The 17,619-nt window shown below is 47.9% G+C and overlaps 1 protein-coding gene across 1 annotated transcript; it reads left to right on the top strand.

Moving 5' to 3' along the window:
• Positions 1-3: 3 nt before the first annotated feature.
• vwa8 (von Willebrand factor A domain containing 8) lies at positions 4-15,719 on the top strand. Its single transcript, XM_077728460.1, has 44 exons — positions 4-313; positions 724-801; positions 868-998; positions 1,069-1,179; positions 2,001-2,168; positions 2,482-2,646; positions 2,730-2,779; positions 2,923-3,031; positions 3,112-3,216; positions 3,306-3,434; positions 3,536-3,679; positions 3,747-3,824; positions 3,901-4,061; positions 4,135-4,248; positions 4,619-4,787; positions 4,876-4,953; positions 5,022-5,137; positions 5,213-5,310; positions 5,520-5,626; positions 5,898-5,969; positions 6,068-6,144; positions 6,595-6,670; positions 6,744-6,879; positions 6,967-7,086; positions 7,152-7,357; positions 7,434-7,585; positions 8,032-8,140; positions 8,271-8,409; positions 8,490-8,677; positions 8,755-8,874; positions 8,984-9,048; positions 9,121-9,246; positions 9,384-9,496; positions 9,561-9,712; positions 9,777-10,066; positions 10,146-10,350; positions 11,131-11,239; positions 11,374-11,530; positions 13,070-13,178; positions 13,976-14,101; positions 14,224-14,382; positions 14,455-14,553; positions 14,624-14,862; positions 15,162-15,719. The coding sequence occupies exons 1-44, from the start codon at positions 175-177 to the stop codon at positions 15,268-15,270; spliced, it is 5,703 nt and encodes a 1,900-aa protein (XP_077584586.1). The 5' UTR covers positions 4-174; the 3' UTR covers positions 15,271-15,719.
• The last annotated feature ends 1,900 nt before the right edge of the window (positions 15,720-17,619 follow it).

Here is a 17,619-nt window from a genome sequence, read left to right as displayed (position 1 = left end):
TGAACTGGCGGACCAACTCGTTCCTTCCCCAAAAAACATTCGTGTGGAAAATTGGGAGGTGACATTAAACGAGTCGCCCGGTGGAGGGCAAACGCCGGCTGTCCACCCCTGTACATATTTTATTTTTATTTATTTTAAATGTCGACTCGGTGTGACAACGGTTAAACGGCAAGTATGCACCCGCAAATGTTGGGTCGCGGAACGGCTACGGCCGTTGCTGCCCGGAGGATTCACTTTATTTTGAGAGCCGTCTTGGGCAAAGACGGCTGGATGTGTAGAAACCATGAAGTCAAACTACTCAACACGTCCTCAGGTAAAGTTCCATTTCACTTGTAACCACGAGCAAAACGTGTCTAAACTTCTCTATGAGATCACCACCTGACCTAGCTAGCTAAAACAGGTTAGCCATTACGGGGTCAGAGTTACTTATTGTTGTATCTTAGTAGAGTTCGAGTCACCTGGTTTTGAGGTTCTCCCGATACCGAATTTATATACCTTTCAAGTTCCAAATGTAATTTACTCTCAAACAACTAGGGGTGTTAACCGCCGTGTCCCTCCCGAAACGATTTACGATTGAGTGCCATTGATGACGCTGTGTCCGATTCCCAATGTTTCTAGTGGTAATTTAACTTAGTATGAAGGCAAAACAGGTCATTTCTTTCCTGATTTTTGCTCCATACGGTAGGGTGCATATGACATTGTGGCTAACTTGTGTCTCGACAGGCGACACGGTGAACATAGGGGACATTTCCTATAAACTGAAACAGCCACGCAACCCTGAACATGTTCCCGTCAAACACAGTACGTAAAAGTGTACTTTAGTCCCGTCAAATGGCAAGCACAAATGAGTCATTTATTGGTGTTTAGTTGCAGACTTCCTACCTCAGGCTGTGGCTCAACATCTGCGATGGATTATGCAGAAAGACCTTCTGGGTCAGGATGTATTCCTCATCGGACCACCGGGACCCTTGAAAAGAACCATCGCCATGCAATACCTCGTGAGTCTGTGGAAATTTGACCATGCATTGGTGATATTCGGATTTATTTATTTGTCTTTTTTCTTGGTAGGAGTTGACCAAACGGGAAGTGGAGTACGTGGCTCTGTCCAGGGACACCACAGAGACCGACTTGAAACAGCGGAGAGAGATCCGGGACGGAACTGCCTTTTACGTTGACCAGGTAAGCCACTTTAGTTAGTCTCAAAGGGGAATTTTCAACTGCATCAGACTGCAGATTTGCTGCCTAACCTTCCACTTTAAACGGATTAGACATCTAGCACCATCAATGACAGCCAATGGGTTAAAAAAATCTGCAAGAAGAAGGATGGATTTATGAAGCGTTGATGTATGGAGCAAATTTAGCTCCCCCTCCCGTGGGCCTCCAGGCAAGAATAGCTGTCTGTTCTTGTTGCTATGGAAACAGGCCGTGACAATGTATCTTATTAGTTTTGTGCTGTATTGGTGTGATGTTTTGAAGAGGAAACCACATTGTGAGAAAGTCTTTTTTCAAGTGTCAGTGCATCTTCAGTTTCTTCTAAATAATTCGCTCGGAATGGATCCGGCTCTCCAATTAGCCTAACCGTGCAACGGAATATTGCAATAAAATGGAGGATCGATTTAAAATAAATAAATAACGTCGTATCTGTGAAACAATAGCCACGCTAAACTAGTTTGAAAGTTGCCCTTGTGTGTCAGTTGACATGGGCAAATCATGATCTGATTAGCGTGCTGAAAATAGAAGCGCGTTTAGATTTGGAACATCTGGGCCACACTGGAGCCTCCTTTTTGATGGCTAGCCTTCCCACGCCAGGCACAAAGCTAATTACACGCTTAGAGCGTTTAACTTTCCTGCCGTCTGACGTCAACAGGAGCTTTTTGGGCTTTCCTCTCCGCGTCAAAAGTGCCTACGTATCACACAAAAAAATTCTTTCTCCAAATAAACCCTCGGATTGGAAATGTCAGAGAGGAAGATGACGTCGTTGTCGTTCTTTTGTCGTTCAGTGCGCCGTGAGGGCGGCCACCCGAGGCCGAGTTCTGCTCCTGGAAGGTCTGGAGAAGGCGGAGAGGAACGTTCTGCCCGTCCTCAACAACCTCCTGGAGAACAGAGAGATGCAACTGGAGGACGGGCGCTTCCTCATGGAGGCCCAACGCTACGACAAACTGCTGCAGGTACCCACACAAAATCTACTTCTTTTGTAGAGACATTCTTTTTTTAAAATATGTATTTATTTATTATTATTGACAACAGCTGCATAATATCAGCCGGCTTGGTCAGACACGTCCAATCCATTGTTAGTGTAAGGGATTGCTCATTGGCTGCCAATCTCTCACTTCCAATGGATTGGACGTCCACTAGCGATAAGCTCATTGGTGGGAGGGCGCATCCCGGCCAGGGAAAGAACGTATTGCAAGCAAAAAACAAACAAAAAACTGCATTTGTTCCTGTAATTTGAGCCACATTGCTTTCTACCGGGAAGCGTAGGAGCACACAAAAGAGGAGCTGGACGAGCGCAACATCGTCCGCGTCAGCGAAGACTTTCGGGTGATCGCTTTGGGTCTTCCTGTGCCCAAGTACAAAGGCAACCCGCTGGATCCTCCCCTCCGTTCCCGCTTCCAGGCCAGAGACATCTATTACTTGCCCTTTAAGGTCATTGCCATCAAGTTTCCGTTATTAAACACTAAAGGAAAAGGTAGAGAGAGTAACCCTAACAAAAAGCTCTTTACCTCCAGGACCAATTGGAGCTGTTGTACGCGGCTGGCCCCACTGTAGCGGCCCAAAGGTGAGCGTCCGAAAAAATTGCAGTAGTTGTGTTACAACTACAACTAAAATAAGGAATTTTCCCCCTATATCGGCCACATGTAGCAGATTTAACTGTAAATTCGATGTTAGCACGGTTTTGAACCACCCACCCATTTCTGTCAGGGTGTCCCAGCTCCTGTCGCTTGCGACCACACTGTGCTCCCAGGAATCGGCCAACTTGGGTCTGCCTGACTTCCCTGTGGACAACCTTCTCCCGGGCCTTCACGTCCTGGTAACGTTACGCATCTGCCGTCCCACTTTTTGTCTAGTGCTTGAATTCTTCACCTTACGATCTCCTATGTGTTGGCATAGAATGTTTTCCCCACCATGTCCTCCCAGCGCTTGGTCCAGAGACTTTACCCCTACCAGAGTATGTTGGGCGAGGATGGGCGGAGCTCCGTGGAGAGCGTGCTCAGCGTAAGTCATGACAATCTTTCAGTTACATTTTAAGCTACCACAAACTCAATCTAAACTGTCTCATATCCCTTTCTCTGACTTGTACACAGAAATTTGAGCTTTTGGATAGCGGCGGCGAGACATCAGCAAGCGCCGTCGTGGGTGTGTCCAGAACAAACGGCGTGGAGGGCTTTGCGGACGTCACCTTGCGTGTTGCTGATAAAGATGTTATCTTTCAGGTAGACTTATTTATCAAGTGAAACTTCAAATGGAGAACAGTCTTATTTTCATGTCTAAGAATCTTTGGATTTCCACACTTGAAACCAATTTGATGGAGCAGGTCCCCGCCGGTTCCAAGGAGCCGCGAGCGGCCCACGGCGGCGGCGGAGGCTCCGCCTTCGTCGCCACCCCGAGCCACACGCAGCTGATCGCCGATATGATGCAGTCGCACATGGTGAAGGATATGTGTCTCGTAGGAGCCAAGGTAACGTACGCAATGGCAAGCGTCCGCTCCTACAGAGAGTATTAAGATTGTTTTGTGTGTTTTTCAGGGATGCGGCAAGTCAGTGATTGCCAAAGAGTTTGCCGCCATCTTGGGTTATAGCATGGAGCCCGTCATGCTCTACCAGGTGAGCAGAAAACGTGCGTGATCCGTGTCATTTTTAGCCAGCTCTCGTTGAACGTGTCCTGTTTGTTTTTTGTCAGGACATGACGGCCAGGGACCTCCTCCAACAGCGCTTCACGCTCCCCAACGGCGACACGGCGTGGCGCCCGTCGCCGCTGGTCACGGCCGCCGTGGAGGGCAAACTTCTGCTGCTGGACGGGATACACCGGGTCAACTTGGGAACCTTAGCCGTCCTTTCCAGGTCGGGCCGCTCGTTTGGGAAGGATTAGAAAGTGGAAGGTTCGTTCTAAGACGGTGGTGTGGTTGTGTTGCAGATTGCTCCACGACAGGGAGTTGGATCTCTACGACGGTACCAGACTGCTGAGGTGGGACAGATACCAGGCCCTGAAGGAGGAACAGAACCTGAGCGATGAGCAGCTTAAACAGAGGTACATTACAAAAGGTCTCTGCTTCACCCTATTCCAATAAAAGTCATTTTTAGGGCCCCTAATACTGATATCATCCCATACCTTGGAGGCTTTGAGTTGATGATTCTGTACCAGACTCCCTGCAATAGAAATGCAGGATGTCCCATAATGTCTTTATTGTGTTTTCTTCACCATAATGATAGTCATATCATATGCTCCTCCCCCACCCCACCACCATAATGATAGTGCCGCGCGGGTGACAGTCACGCTTCTCTCTCACTCTGTCCTCTCCAATCAGAGGCGTCCGCCGCCAAGTGTCGGCAGCCATCTCCTTCTCCGTCAAGTGAATTGGCCGCGACACTAATTGGCGGGCGCGGGCCTGTCGTTTCAGGTCAATCCTGGCCATCCACCCGTCGTTCCGAGTGCTGGCGCTGGCCGAGCCTCCGCAAGTGGGCGGCAAAGGTCAGCAGTGGCTGAATCCGGAATTGCTCACCATGTTCCTGTACCACGGCGTCAGTCCGCTGGGCCGGGCCGAGGAACTGGACCTCCTTCGAGGATTGGTGAGATACGTGGATGCTCAGTGAGCCGCTTTGCAAAACACATTGGATGATTAGAGTCAAATGCCTTAAAACGACTTGTTGTTTTCAGTCTCCCAACGTTCCCGAGGAGGCGGCCGAGCAATTACTGGGCCTCACGCACAGCCTGCGACGAACAAACGAGCCGACGGTAAGATGGCGTTTCGGCGGCACGACCTACCTGGCGTTGATGCTGATTGTTTTTTGTGGCGTGGTCAGGCGCAGTCTCTGGCCTCGTCCCTCTCCACCAGACAGCTTCTGCGGATCTGTCGCAGGCTCTCCGCCTACCCCGAGGAAAGCGTGGCGCACGCCGTCAACAAGGCCTGCCTCTCCAGGTGCGCCCACACGCTCAGGACTTTTGATTTATTTTTATGGGTCTTTCATGACCTTAAAGCTATTTGCCATTTCAGGTTTCTCCCCAGCTTGGCCCGCGCTTCACTCCAGAAAAGCCTGGAAAACTGCTCTCTACACGAAAATCCGGCCCCCCAAGACACGTCGGACTTCTCCTGTGAGTTCCCAATTGCTTGAGTTTATCAAAAAAGCTCCACCAAATCAGGCACCCCATAAGATAACTCTTATGTTTAGACTGATGATAGTATATCTTACCAAAGGTCAGCCGATATATCGGGCCCTATATGGACATCATTGGATGCTTGTTATGACCACTATTAGGGTAGAGCAATATATTGAGAAATGTCATGGTGGATTTCTGTTCAGGTTTGGTCCAAGATGGCGTGCTCACCATCGGCAAAGTGTCTGCTCCCGTCTACAAGCCCACGGAGAAAATGAAGGTTCCAGATGTCCTCTTCTATGATAATCCACAGGTAATAATTCCGCAATCTGAACCAGAGTGGCTAGATAATCATTTTTAGGCCCGGATGGATTCTTCTCTTTGAAATCTGTACTCGATTCTTGTTTTTTGTTCAAATTTTGTTGATGTGTGAGAAGCAGGAGACGATGGCCTACTTTTTTCTTTTTCAATGACCTGCTTCCTTCAGAAGTGAAACTTTAAAGACACCATTATGCGACACTCAATTTTGCTTTATTCTTACAAGGTTCTACTTTTTTTTACCAATTTGAACTTTGTGTCCGCAGCACATGATGGTGATGGAGGACATGTTGAAAGATTTCCTACTGGGAGAGCATCTCCTCTTGGTGGGCAACCAGGTGGGCCACAAATGGAAATCAATGCCAAGAAATGAGCATTGAACCAAATTTTTTGGAGAAGAAACCGTTTTTACAACATCTTTTATTTTGTGCCACAGGGTGTGGGCAAGAACAAAATAGTGGATCGCTTTCTGCAGCTTTTGAAGCGACCCAGAGAATACCTACAGCTGCACAGGTCAGTCGGTTTTTTATCCTCTTTCATCTCTTGTCAAAGTCCAAAAAAAGGGGGGGGGCGCTTGATTAAGAGGATGGACGCCGTGACCCGTTTAGCCCTGGCCGTTTTACCGGCTAATATTAGATGAGGGAGGCATGGGAAGGAGTTTAAGAGGGGATGCGCCTGCGTGGGCTTTTCAAACAGTCCTCAGAGATGCGGCTCAGAAAACCAGAGAGTCGTTCGGGAGGGAAAGTGGGACGCCGTTCGGGGTCAATGTGCACTTTGTGTGTGTGTGTGCGTGTGGCAACCATGCTTATTTTGGAACATCTTCTGGGAATTAAAGTGGTTGGGATTCAGATTTGGTCCATTTTTAGAACGGCTCCAACACACATGATAGACGTATGAGATGTTTTGCGAGATTTTCCAAGACTAGGAATTGCGTCACGTATTGTATTCTGTTGTCCACGGCAGGGATACGACGGTGCAGACGCTGACGCTGCAGCCTTCCGTCCGAGACGGCGTCATCACCTACGAAGACTCGCCGCTGGTGTGTTGCGCTACTTATCACATTGAACTTCTGTCTTTTCTTTTCTAAATCTTTTTTTTGTTTTTGCGCACAGGTCAAGGCCGTCAAGATGGGCCACATTTTGGTGATCGACGAGGCCGACAAAGCGCCCACCAACGTCACCTGCGTCCTCAAAACGCTGGTGGAAAGCGGAGAGATGATCCTGGCTGACGGGCGCAGAATTATCTCAGGTGGCCCGCCTCTCTTTCCATTCTTTCCGGCTTCTCACCACCCCAGAGTAGAAAATATAAACAGAATGTTGCTGGTTTTCTCCTCAGATCCACTGGAAGCCCAAGGGAGGGCTAACACCATCGCCATGCACCCGGACTTCAGGATGCTGGTGTTAGCCAACCGACCGGGCTTTCCCTTCCTGGGCAACGACTTCTTTGGAGCTTTAGGTGGACGCTGTGCCACGCGCTCAACTCAGGGGGGCGCCCCGTGCTAAATGTGGCTTCCCCGCCAGGTGACATCTTCAGCTGCCACGCCGTGGACAACCCCAAAGCCGGGGACGAGCTGGCCATGCTGAAGCGCTACGGCCCCGCCGTTCCCGACGTGACCCTGGAGAAGCTGGTGGGCGCCTTCGGGGAACTGCGCTCCATGGCCGACCGAGGCGCCATCGCCTACCCGTATTCCACCCGCGAGGTGGTCAACGTGGTCAAGCATCTCCAGGTGAGAAGACGGAAGGAACGTGAGCTCCACGCATGTGAAACTGGAATGATTTTGGAATCTTTTTTGTTTTGGACAGAAATTCCCCAACGAGGGTCTGGCCAACGTGCTCCGGAACGTCTTTGACTTTGACTCGTACAACAAAGACACGTACGACGTCCTCATGGAGGCGCTGCACAAGCACGGCATCCCCATCGGAGCCAAAGTCAACTCGGTCACGCTGGCCAAGGAGTAAGGCATCTTAGTCTGGAACTAGCTTTTTCTGCCTGGCAAAAAAAGAAAATACGGCCGCAAAGAGTCGATTCTCGCGCCCCCGAGAATCGACTCTTTACGAGGATCGACTCTTTGCGCCCGTAATTTTTTTCCATCTGCAAAGAATCATCGGGATCATGTAAGAAACAAATCATTTTTGCTGTTGAAAAATGACTTTGAATGAAGCCTTGAACAGGACTTCAAGTCTAAAAAACGTGTAAAAAAGAAAGCCTTTTAAATAAAGAAAATTATTTGTTTCTTACGTGTCCTGTGATTTTATTCCAAACATCACATCACAAATCTAAAACAAAATACAAAACAATTTAGCGCAACAGACTTCAACGCTTCTCATTCAGTCACAGATTTAAAATGTGCAAATTTAAGCTAAATTCTTCAAGTGATAGTTTAATGTTCTGTTGATGCAGGTTGCCGCTGCCAGAAGCCCAGCTGACCGGATTTTGGACCATCAACCAAAAAGGCAACGCCCGGCGCAAACTGCTCTGTCCTTCCGAGACGCAACGCATTGATGTCAAGGTAAGCAATGTCTACTTTGTGTTGCGGCATCTTAGCTATGCGCTGTGCCAAAGTGCTGATGTAGCACGCACGTTACAAAGGGGATGATCAATATTAGCTTGGGCTAGCCAACATGGTGCGATTCTTCCAGGGTCCCGCCTACCTGCGCGTTCAGTCCTACCCGTGCGACCGGCGGGAGAGTCGGGCGTTGAGTTTCAGCGAGGAGAAAGCCCACTGGCAGATTCCCATCAACGAAGTCAACATCGTCAGCGACGTCGTTACCCAAGACGGTGAGCGATCCTCTCGTGTTACCTCTAAGCCGCCATCTTGGGGGAGTCCAGACGATAGACGCATCCCATTTGCCTTGCAGACACGGTGTACGTGGCCACGTGTAACCCGGTGGCGCTGTACGCCATGAAGGAGCGGGGCCAGACCATCCAGTGCGTGGAACTTCACGACATCTTCCCCAGGACCATCGGCGGGGTCTGGCAACCCGTGGTCGGCGTGGCCCCCCTCGGAGGTCCGCTGGAAGGTCAGCTGGTGTTGCACGAGGAACAGGTTGGGACCGTGCAAAGTCCTACTTGAACGCCATATTGGAGCTATTACTGAAATGTCCTTTCCGCCCGTTGGATCAGAGTAACACGGTGCTCCACGTGGACATGGCCACGGGGGCGGTGCGGAGGCTCGTACTGTCGGCGGACGGAGAGACCACACCCGGCAAAGCGTCTCATTGGTGGAGCAGTAAAGAAACGCAGGTCAGCAGCATCACATCGCCTTTGCCATTGGACAAAGTCATATTTGTAGTACCCACATTCCACAGCAGAGAGAGCAAATGTCTCCTTTAAATAGTTTTTACGTTTTCAGGGGGAATACAAGATGTGTGGCAACTTTTCCCACAAGAACTGGCTGCTCTTCTACAAGGAATCCGGGTGAGAGCGAGGCCGTGAGCTTTTGGTGGCCGCCGCCCAAGCTACATGGCCTTGCGTCTTGTGCCGTTGCAGCAATCAGCTGGAGGTGCTGGATGTGCTGGAGGGCCAGCTTCACACCATCTCGCTACCCATCAATCTCCACTCCGTCTTCCTGGTGGCCGAGGATCGCTGGCTGCTGCTGGAGAGCCGCACCCACAAGTACGTGAGCGTCGTCCGTTGAAAATCAAAAGGGCTCTTCCGCTGGCCAAGGTGCACCCTTCCACTAAATGGGAGAATTAATTTGCAGGACACTTTTTTGTTTTGTCTTTATTCTTCCTCATCTTAACCGTGAACAGAAAGTTCCTGTTGACCAAGCCCACGCACATGGGGGCCGAAGACTCGGGCGTTTGTCAGCTGCACAGCATCGGCGAGGAACCCGTCGGCTCGGACCACGACGCCACCGCCGCGGGTAACGACTAGTTTAATCGATACACGGGTTGTCAGCGTTTTTCAGTGCGTGGCTATTTGTCCAGGCCACACGCGCGTCCCCCAGATGCTGTCATCCGATCCGCTTCCCAACGAGAATCTCAGCTCGGCCCTGGGTCAAAAGATCGTCTCCCCGAATCGCCTGGTGGCCGACGCCGGCGCCTTTGCGCGAGTCGTCGTGGGCTTCCCGGACCTCATGGTACGGTGTACGAATGACCACCATGTAGCGCATGTGCCCATTTTTTGTCTGACGTCTGGCGCAGTCTCCCAATGAGGTGTACAGCTTCCCGAGAGCGGTCGACCTATCGGAGACGAGCGCCGGCGATGGCAGCGGCGGCGGCGCTTTCCTCCGAGGTGGCCGGCGAGCTCCCGCGCCCAAGCGGAGGAATTGCGTCAGTCTGCTGTCGGCCAATCAGGTGGTCCGGGCCCTTCCTCCAAGCAAGGTTCCCCTGAAGGAGATCTACCCCAAAGACGTGACCCCTCCGATGACGGCGGCCTACCTGGAAGTGACTGATCTCAACTCCAAAAAAGTCAAATACATTCCCGTCCCTAGGTAGGAGACACTCAAGTGATGCCCCGCCTTTTGCCATTTATCTCCAAAAACCTTTTGTCCACTGCCTCGGTTACGACAGGTCGACGTCGGCGTCCCCCTACACGAACTGGCTGTCCAAAGTATCCGAGACGGACGTCCTGATGGCGGCGCTGAACACGGGGGGCGTGGTCACGGTGGACGCCGGAGGCCACGTGCGACTCTGGGAGACGGGAATGGACACCTTGCAGCGCTCGCTGATGGAGTGGAGGAATATGATTGGTTCTGAGGACGGCAGGCCCGTACAGGTACAAAAAAAAAAAATAATAATAAAATGCGCCTGTAATTACGAGTTGCAAAAGCCACGAAAGCACGCTGTCATGTCACTCACCGCCACATAGCGGCAGTGCTTCCCTGGTTCCGATTGGTCGCTTCTTGCGCTGGCGGCGGTGATGATGATGATGATGATGATGATGATGATGATGATGATGATGATGATGATGCAAGAGCTTAAACTGGCGTCTATTGATCTGTCCACTGAGGGCGCATTGTCTGGGAGACACATTCTTATACAGTACTGCAATTCTATGGTGTCAGCATAGAACATGTTGAAACTGCCTATTCCCTGCTTGAATTGTTTATATTTCATAAGAGGAGACAAACTTGACATTAAGGAATAATCCTAAGCAGACTTTTAAATGGGCTCACTAGTTTAACGGTGCCCGATGTGGCATGAGATTTGAGTGTTTTGGCCAGGCGCGTGTACACACACGCACACACACTCGCACACACACACGCACACACTCAATGGTCACTTGTTTAACGCAACCAGCGGGTTGGACAAGCCGCCCACTGTGCTCCCCGTTGGCTCCAGACAAACAACATTAACTCTACTGTATGCTGCCGCCGACTTAGCGTAGCGTAGCGTACATACTTGTCGCCATTGGCTTAAGGCGCCTCTCTCCCATACCAGGCTCGGGTTGATTTTGGGGGGAGAGCACCAAAGCAATTGCCCATGTCATGCTAGTCTTCAATGCCCGGATCTTTGATTGGCTCCTTGTTTTTGTTGTTGATGTCCCTACTTTTAGATTACCATCCAGAGGGAGAGCGGCCTGGATGTCTCGGCCCCCAAACACGGCAAGGTGGATGCTAATAATGCCCCCCATGTGGGCGGAAACCAGTGGGCGGGTGGAACAGGTGACTGGCCCAGTCCCCTAAGTTTAGAGATGGTTTTGACTTTTGACTTTCACCATTTGTTGAAAGACTTGTTCTCATTTGCCAAGTTCCCCAGGCGACATGGAAATTGATTTTGGGTTTGTTTTGCCCCGCAGGAGGTCGAGACACGGCTGGTCTGGGCGGCAAAGGGGGCCCGTATCGCTTGGACGCCGGACACAAGGTCCACCAGGTTTCCCAGGCGGAGAAGGACGCCGTCCCTGAGGAAGTCCGCAAAGCGGCGAGGGAAATGGCCCAAAAGGCTTTCAAAGACCGGTGGGTTGCATGCAATCTCAATCATGTCAATTCGTGTCAAGTAAAAAGAAATAACAATACTCCAGCATAACTGTTTGGCTGCCATTGACTTTGCTAGGCCAAAAAGTTTGGACATGAACCAGAAAGTGCCTCAAAAGTGAGAAATAGCACCTTGTTGGCATTGGACAAATAGCGGGCCATATTCCAAATGTTGTGGCCATAAATAATGTCAGGGCACTTTTGGAATTTTCACCTTAGTGTAAAGCCCCGCCCCCTTTTTGGCAGGCCCGTATTCTGAGGCATTTCCTGCGAGGGATGCTTTTGGTTTATTGTCTGAGGCCAGTCAAATTCAGGCCCGCACAGTCTACATGATTGTTATGTCTGTCTGCTCTCATGCAAGTAGTTACACACACACACACACACACTTACGGGAGTTGGGATTTTAATGATAGGAAGCAAGACCAAAGCATACCCCGGAAATGGCCTGGTTTGAAAAGCATCCCCAAACATATTTCTTCCACATTCCCCGCCTTGAATTTAACACGGTCAAGGCTAGTTCCGCTCATCTAAAAATATATCTATACAAAAAAAACAACCACAAAAAAAGGTGGAGTTGAATTCACTCAGTTGAAAAAAAATGTGAGCTATGCGGTTATTCTTAGAGACTTGTCCATTTTAAATTTGGGCCAAATGCTCCAACTCCTTTTCCAATACAGAGCCACGATTTGTTAAAAGGTCGCGTATGGGCTTAAAGTTCATTCCTTGTTTATTGACATCACACCAAAGATACTCAAGCCAATGTCAGTGTTTCAAAAAAAGTTTAAATCCTGGTTGGTATTCCAATTTAACATGGAAACATATCCACCATTTTTAATATAGGCCCATACATTGAGCAGATTGATTGACTTGTTTTTCATTCATTTGCTGCTTTTCAAGCAAAAGTTGTCATTGACGGCCATCTTAGGACAGACAATCTCGAATGACACTTCTTGCGTCGTAATTGAATCATGTGATGCACCATGATATTTTTTTTAAAAACGCTGACAGTTGCACTGATTGTCTCATTTGAAAATGTGAAAGTTGGCAAGCCACGCCACTGGAGCGTGTACATACACACACGCCCTGTCATTTCAGCATACCTAAGCCTGTTTTGGCCTGCGCTTGTTGAAAACTGCCAACCTTTTTCAAACGGGGTGCCGTTATTCAACCTGAAGCCCAGTAAACAAAAAAAGAAATCTTGAAAGCTGTAGAGGAAGGGGACAATTAAAGCATGTGGTGACGCCATTTTTCCAGAGGGACGGAGGGGAGGAAATGGGGGGCTAAAACAGAAGAAGAGATTGACGCCAGGAGAGTGAAGGCAGTCACTGTGGCTAATGAGTGGGAGGTTAAAAGAATGAGGGGCTAAAAGGAACTCAAAATGGAGAGAACAGAGAAAGTCTTTATGCTTGTCCCACACACACACACACACACTGTATTCACTGTACATTACAGTATGGCGAGTTGCGACATGTACTCGATTCCAACGTGTTTATGTGTGCATGCGTTTGTCGTTTCGCTCAGGCTGAAGGAGATTGACATGAGCGAATACGACGCCGCCACGTACCAACGATTCTCCAGCGCTGTCAGGAGACAAGTTCAGTCCTTGCGCACCATCTTGGAGACTTTGCAGGTGGGACCAAACGTCTACAACCTTTTCACTTCTTAAAATGATTTCATTCATTGTCCATACATACCACTTACCCTCGTAGCCGGGGGTGCCGGAGCCTATCCCAGTGGTGGCCAGTTTCACAAACGTTAAAGTAAATTCCAAAATATTTGGGGATTTCCGTCAAATGCCTCTAAAAATGACGCCATGGGATGAAGGAGAGAGTAGCTCTCTTTAAGTATGACGTGGTTTTGGTGGACTTTGTCTGCACCTTTGATTCTGCTAATGTGTGTTTAGGTGTGTGTCACACAAGAATGATTACAGAGCTGCCACACTGTTGCTATTATTCTCCCGTCCAGGTGCAGAGTTTTTTTTTAAATTTATTTCCTCCCCCTTCCCCTCTCCAGGTGTTTGCTCTCCCGTGAGCCACCAGCGCGATTATCCTTTTTCCTGGCCCGTCTTATTTTGATCCTAGGCGATGATTGATTCCACACGCTAGGTGAAACGTTGCAACTTTGCGGCCTGTCAGATAGAAGCACCTGCGCGAGTCTCCCAAAAACGGATCCGAGCGACCTGGTTGACCTGTTAAGGCCTTTAAGCCTGCCTTTCCCAAGGGGACCTAGACGTTTTTGCTTCAACTTTTTGAAAAGACATATTCTAACGGATTGGCAGTCATTCAAGTGGGATTAGACGTCTATTCAAAACATTTTAATGTCCGCGAGTGCAGTGATTGAGTGAAGGCTTTGAAAATTTGGATGGTTGTGTTGTTTGTGAGTATTCCAATGTTGAAGTGTCAACTGATTTTGTGTGTTTACCAAAAGGCCAAAGCCAAAGAGCGCCAGTGGTTAAAGAACCAGGCCCTGGGAGAACTGGATGACGCCAAAATCATCGACGGCCTCACCGGCGAAAGGGCCATCTATAAACGCAGAGGAGAAGAAGACCCCGAGGTGAGCCTTCTTTGGTTCTTCTTCTTCTTTTTGTTGTTGTTTTCCTCATACACTCACACTCACACACACACACTTCTTCTTGTTTTCCTCATACGCTCACACACACACACAATGATCCGCAGCCCGGCACGCCCCAGCAAAAACCCAAACGCCTGCGCGTGCTAGCCGACGTGTCGGGAAGCATGTACCGCTTCAACGGCGTGGACGGCCGACTGGAGCGCTCCATGGAGGCCGCCTGCATGGTCATGGAGGCCCTGGAGAACTACGAGCACAAGTTCCAGGTAAGGGCACTCGCCGCCCAACGTGTCCCGCCTGGCATTTCTCGGGGAACTGACCTTGAGGCGCGCCCACAGTACGACATCGTGGGCCACTCGGGCGACGGCTACGACATCCAGCTGGTGGCAGTGGATCGGGTCCCCAAGAACGACAAGGAAAGGCTGAAGGTTCTCAAGGTACAAAGTCACGCAAAAGCCGTACCGGAAGGCCGTCGCCGCTAACGTGTTTCATGGCCGTCTTTTGCAGACGATGCACGCCCACTCTCAGTTCTGCATGAGCGGCGACTCCACGCTGGAAGGAACGGCGGCCAGCATCGCCCAGCTGGCGCGGGAGGACGCCGACGAGCGTTTCGTGGTGGTGCTGAGCGACGCCAACCTGGAGCGCTACGGGATCCGGCCCGAGCGTTTGGCCCGGGTGCTGAGCGCCGACCCGCGGGTCAACGCCTTTGCCATTTTCATCGGCTCCCTGGGAGATCAGGCAGAAAGGTGGCTCCCGTTCCACACTGGCTCTACGAATCATTCATTTGTTAAGAAATGTCGGCGGGACGTCGGTCAAAGTTGAACACCTTGGCGAAACAACGGCCTCTTCTCGCACTGAGCGCAAAAGCGAGCAGCAGACTGTCAAACATATGGCAACACGTCATTTTTTTGAATGATTTGGCCATATATGGCCATATCACGTCGCACAATTTGCGCGTGGAATTCAAAATGCGTCCAAATCCAACTTTAAGCTGGCATTTTGGCTGGAAATGAACAGAGGAATTTGCTCTTTTTTTGTGTTTCAGGCTCCAAAAGACCCTCCCGGCCGGGAGATCCTTCATCGCCATGGATACCAAGCAGATCCCCCAAATACTGCAGCAGATCTTTACATCCACCCTGCTGTCCACCGTGTGACGCCGAGCCTCCGACGCCGAGCCGAGGCCTCGGAAAGGAGCCTGTCAAGTCTCAACCCGAGCGAGGACGTCCGCCAGCGGGGCTTTCCAACGGTCGTCTCCGTTCCCCGAGGAATCGGGGATCTTGTTTCCCGTTTGTGCGTTGGACGTGGACGTGACTAAAGACGTCAAACCGGCACATCAAAATGTCCTTTTACTTGAAAAAAAACAACCTGAGATGAACAATTTAAACTATTCATGCTTTGAGGGAGGGAAGGAAGAGTTATTCAACAGTTGACCTTTAACCCTTTATAGGGTGAGTGACTGAGTATTAACATAAATATATATATATAGGGTGATTGCTGAAAAGTGCCTCACTAATTTTTATCTATTCCATTTTTTTCCTCACTTGAGTATTAGTCGCAGGCTATAAAATATGAAACAATGAAATAAAGTGTGGAAAAGATGGCATATGGGGATTATTGAATTGAATGGAATGTTTTTTTTATTGTCATTGATGAGATGCCAATGGTTTCTATTGGCTTGATTGACGCTTGTCTTATGATTGGTTGTCCGGCTCGTGTTGCCCAGCTGCTCGTCATGGTCTCATTAGCCGCTGCTGGTGCTTTCCTTCCTCATTCACCTTGTTGCTGTCACTATAGTAAGACTTTTATTTCTTCAAAAACAACATAGTAAGGCTTCATTTCTTTTAAAAAATGACATAGTATAGTAAGGCTTTATTTTCGGTAAAAACGACATAGTATAGTAAGGCTTTTTATCGCCAAAAACGACATAGTATAGTAAGGCTTTTTATCGCCAAAAACGACATAGTATAGTAAGGCTTTTTTTCATAAAAAAACGACATAGTATAGTAAGGCTTTTTATCGAAAACAACGACATAGTATTGTAAGGCTTTTTATCGCAAAAAAAAGACATAGTATAGTAAGGCTTTTTATTGCCAAAAACGACATAGTATAGTAAGGCTTTTTTTCGTAAAACAACTACATAGTATAGTAAGGCTTTTTTTTGTAAAAAAAACGACATAGTATAGTAAGGCTTTTTATCGCCAAAAACGACATAGTATAGTACGGCTTTTTTTTCGCAAAAAAACGACATAGTATAGTAAGGCTTTTTTTCGCAAAAAAACGACCTAGTATAGTAAGGCTTTTTTTCGCAAAAAAACAACATAGTATAGTAAGGCTTTTTTTCGCAAAAAAACGACATAGTATAGTAAGGCTTTTTATCGCCAAAAACGACATAGTATAGTAAGGCTTTTTCCGTAAAAAAACGACATAGTATAGTAAGGCTTTTTTTCGCAAAAAAACGACATAGTATAGTAAGGCTTTTTTTCGTAAAAAAACGACATAGTATAGTAAGGCTTTTTTTCGTAAAAAAAACGACATAGTATAGTAAGTCTTTTTTTCGCAAAAAAAGGACATAGTATAGTAAGGCTTTTTATCGCAAAAAAACGACATAGTATAGTAAGGCTTTTTATCGCCAAAAACGACATAGTATAGTAAGGCTTTTTTTCGTAAAAAAACGACATAGTATAGTAAGGCTTTTTTTCGCAAAAAACGACATAGTATAGTAAGGCTTTTTTCGCAAAAAAACGACATAGTATAGTAAGGCTTTTTATCGCAAAAAAACGACATAGTATAGTAAGGCTTTTTATCGCAAAAAAACGACATAGTATACTAAGGCTTTTTATCGCAAAAAAACGACATAGTATAGTAAGGCTTTTTATCGCAAAAAACGACATAGTATAGTAAGGCTTTTTTTCGCAAGAAAACGACATAGTATAGTAAGGCTTTTTATCGCAAAAAAACGACATAGTATAGTAAGGCTTTTTATCGCCAAAAAACGACATAGTATAGTAAGGCTTTTTATCGCCAAAAAACGACATAGTATAGTAAGGCTTTTTTTCGTAAAAAAACGACATAGTATAGTAAGGCTTTTTTTCGTAAAAAAACGACATAGTATAGTAAGGCTTTTTTTCGCAAAAAAACGACATAGTATAGTAAGGCTTTTATCGCCAAAAACGACATAGTATAGTAAGGCTTTTTATCGCAAAAAAACGACATAGTATAGTAAGGCTTTTTATCGCCAAAAACGACATAGTATAGTAAGGCTTTTTTTTCGCAAAAAAACGACATAGTATAGTAAGGCTTTTTTCGCAAAAAAACGACATAGTATAGTAAGGCTTTTTATCGCAAAAAAACGACATAGTATAGTAAGGCTTTTTATCGCAAAAAAACGACATAGTATAGTAAGGCTTTTTATCGCAAAAAACGACATAGTATAGTAAGGCTTTTTATCGCCAAAAACGACATAGTATAGTAAGGCTTTTTTTCGTAGAAAAACGACATAGTAT

The sequence above is a fragment of the Stigmatopora nigra genome, chromosome 11 (assembly GCF_051989575.1).
Source record: "Stigmatopora nigra isolate UIUO_SnigA chromosome 11, RoL_Snig_1.1, whole genome shotgun sequence".
Lineage (NCBI taxonomy): Eukaryota > Metazoa > Chordata > Actinopteri > Syngnathiformes > Syngnathidae > Stigmatopora > Stigmatopora nigra.
This window is presented reverse-complemented; position numbering and strand designations above follow the sequence as displayed.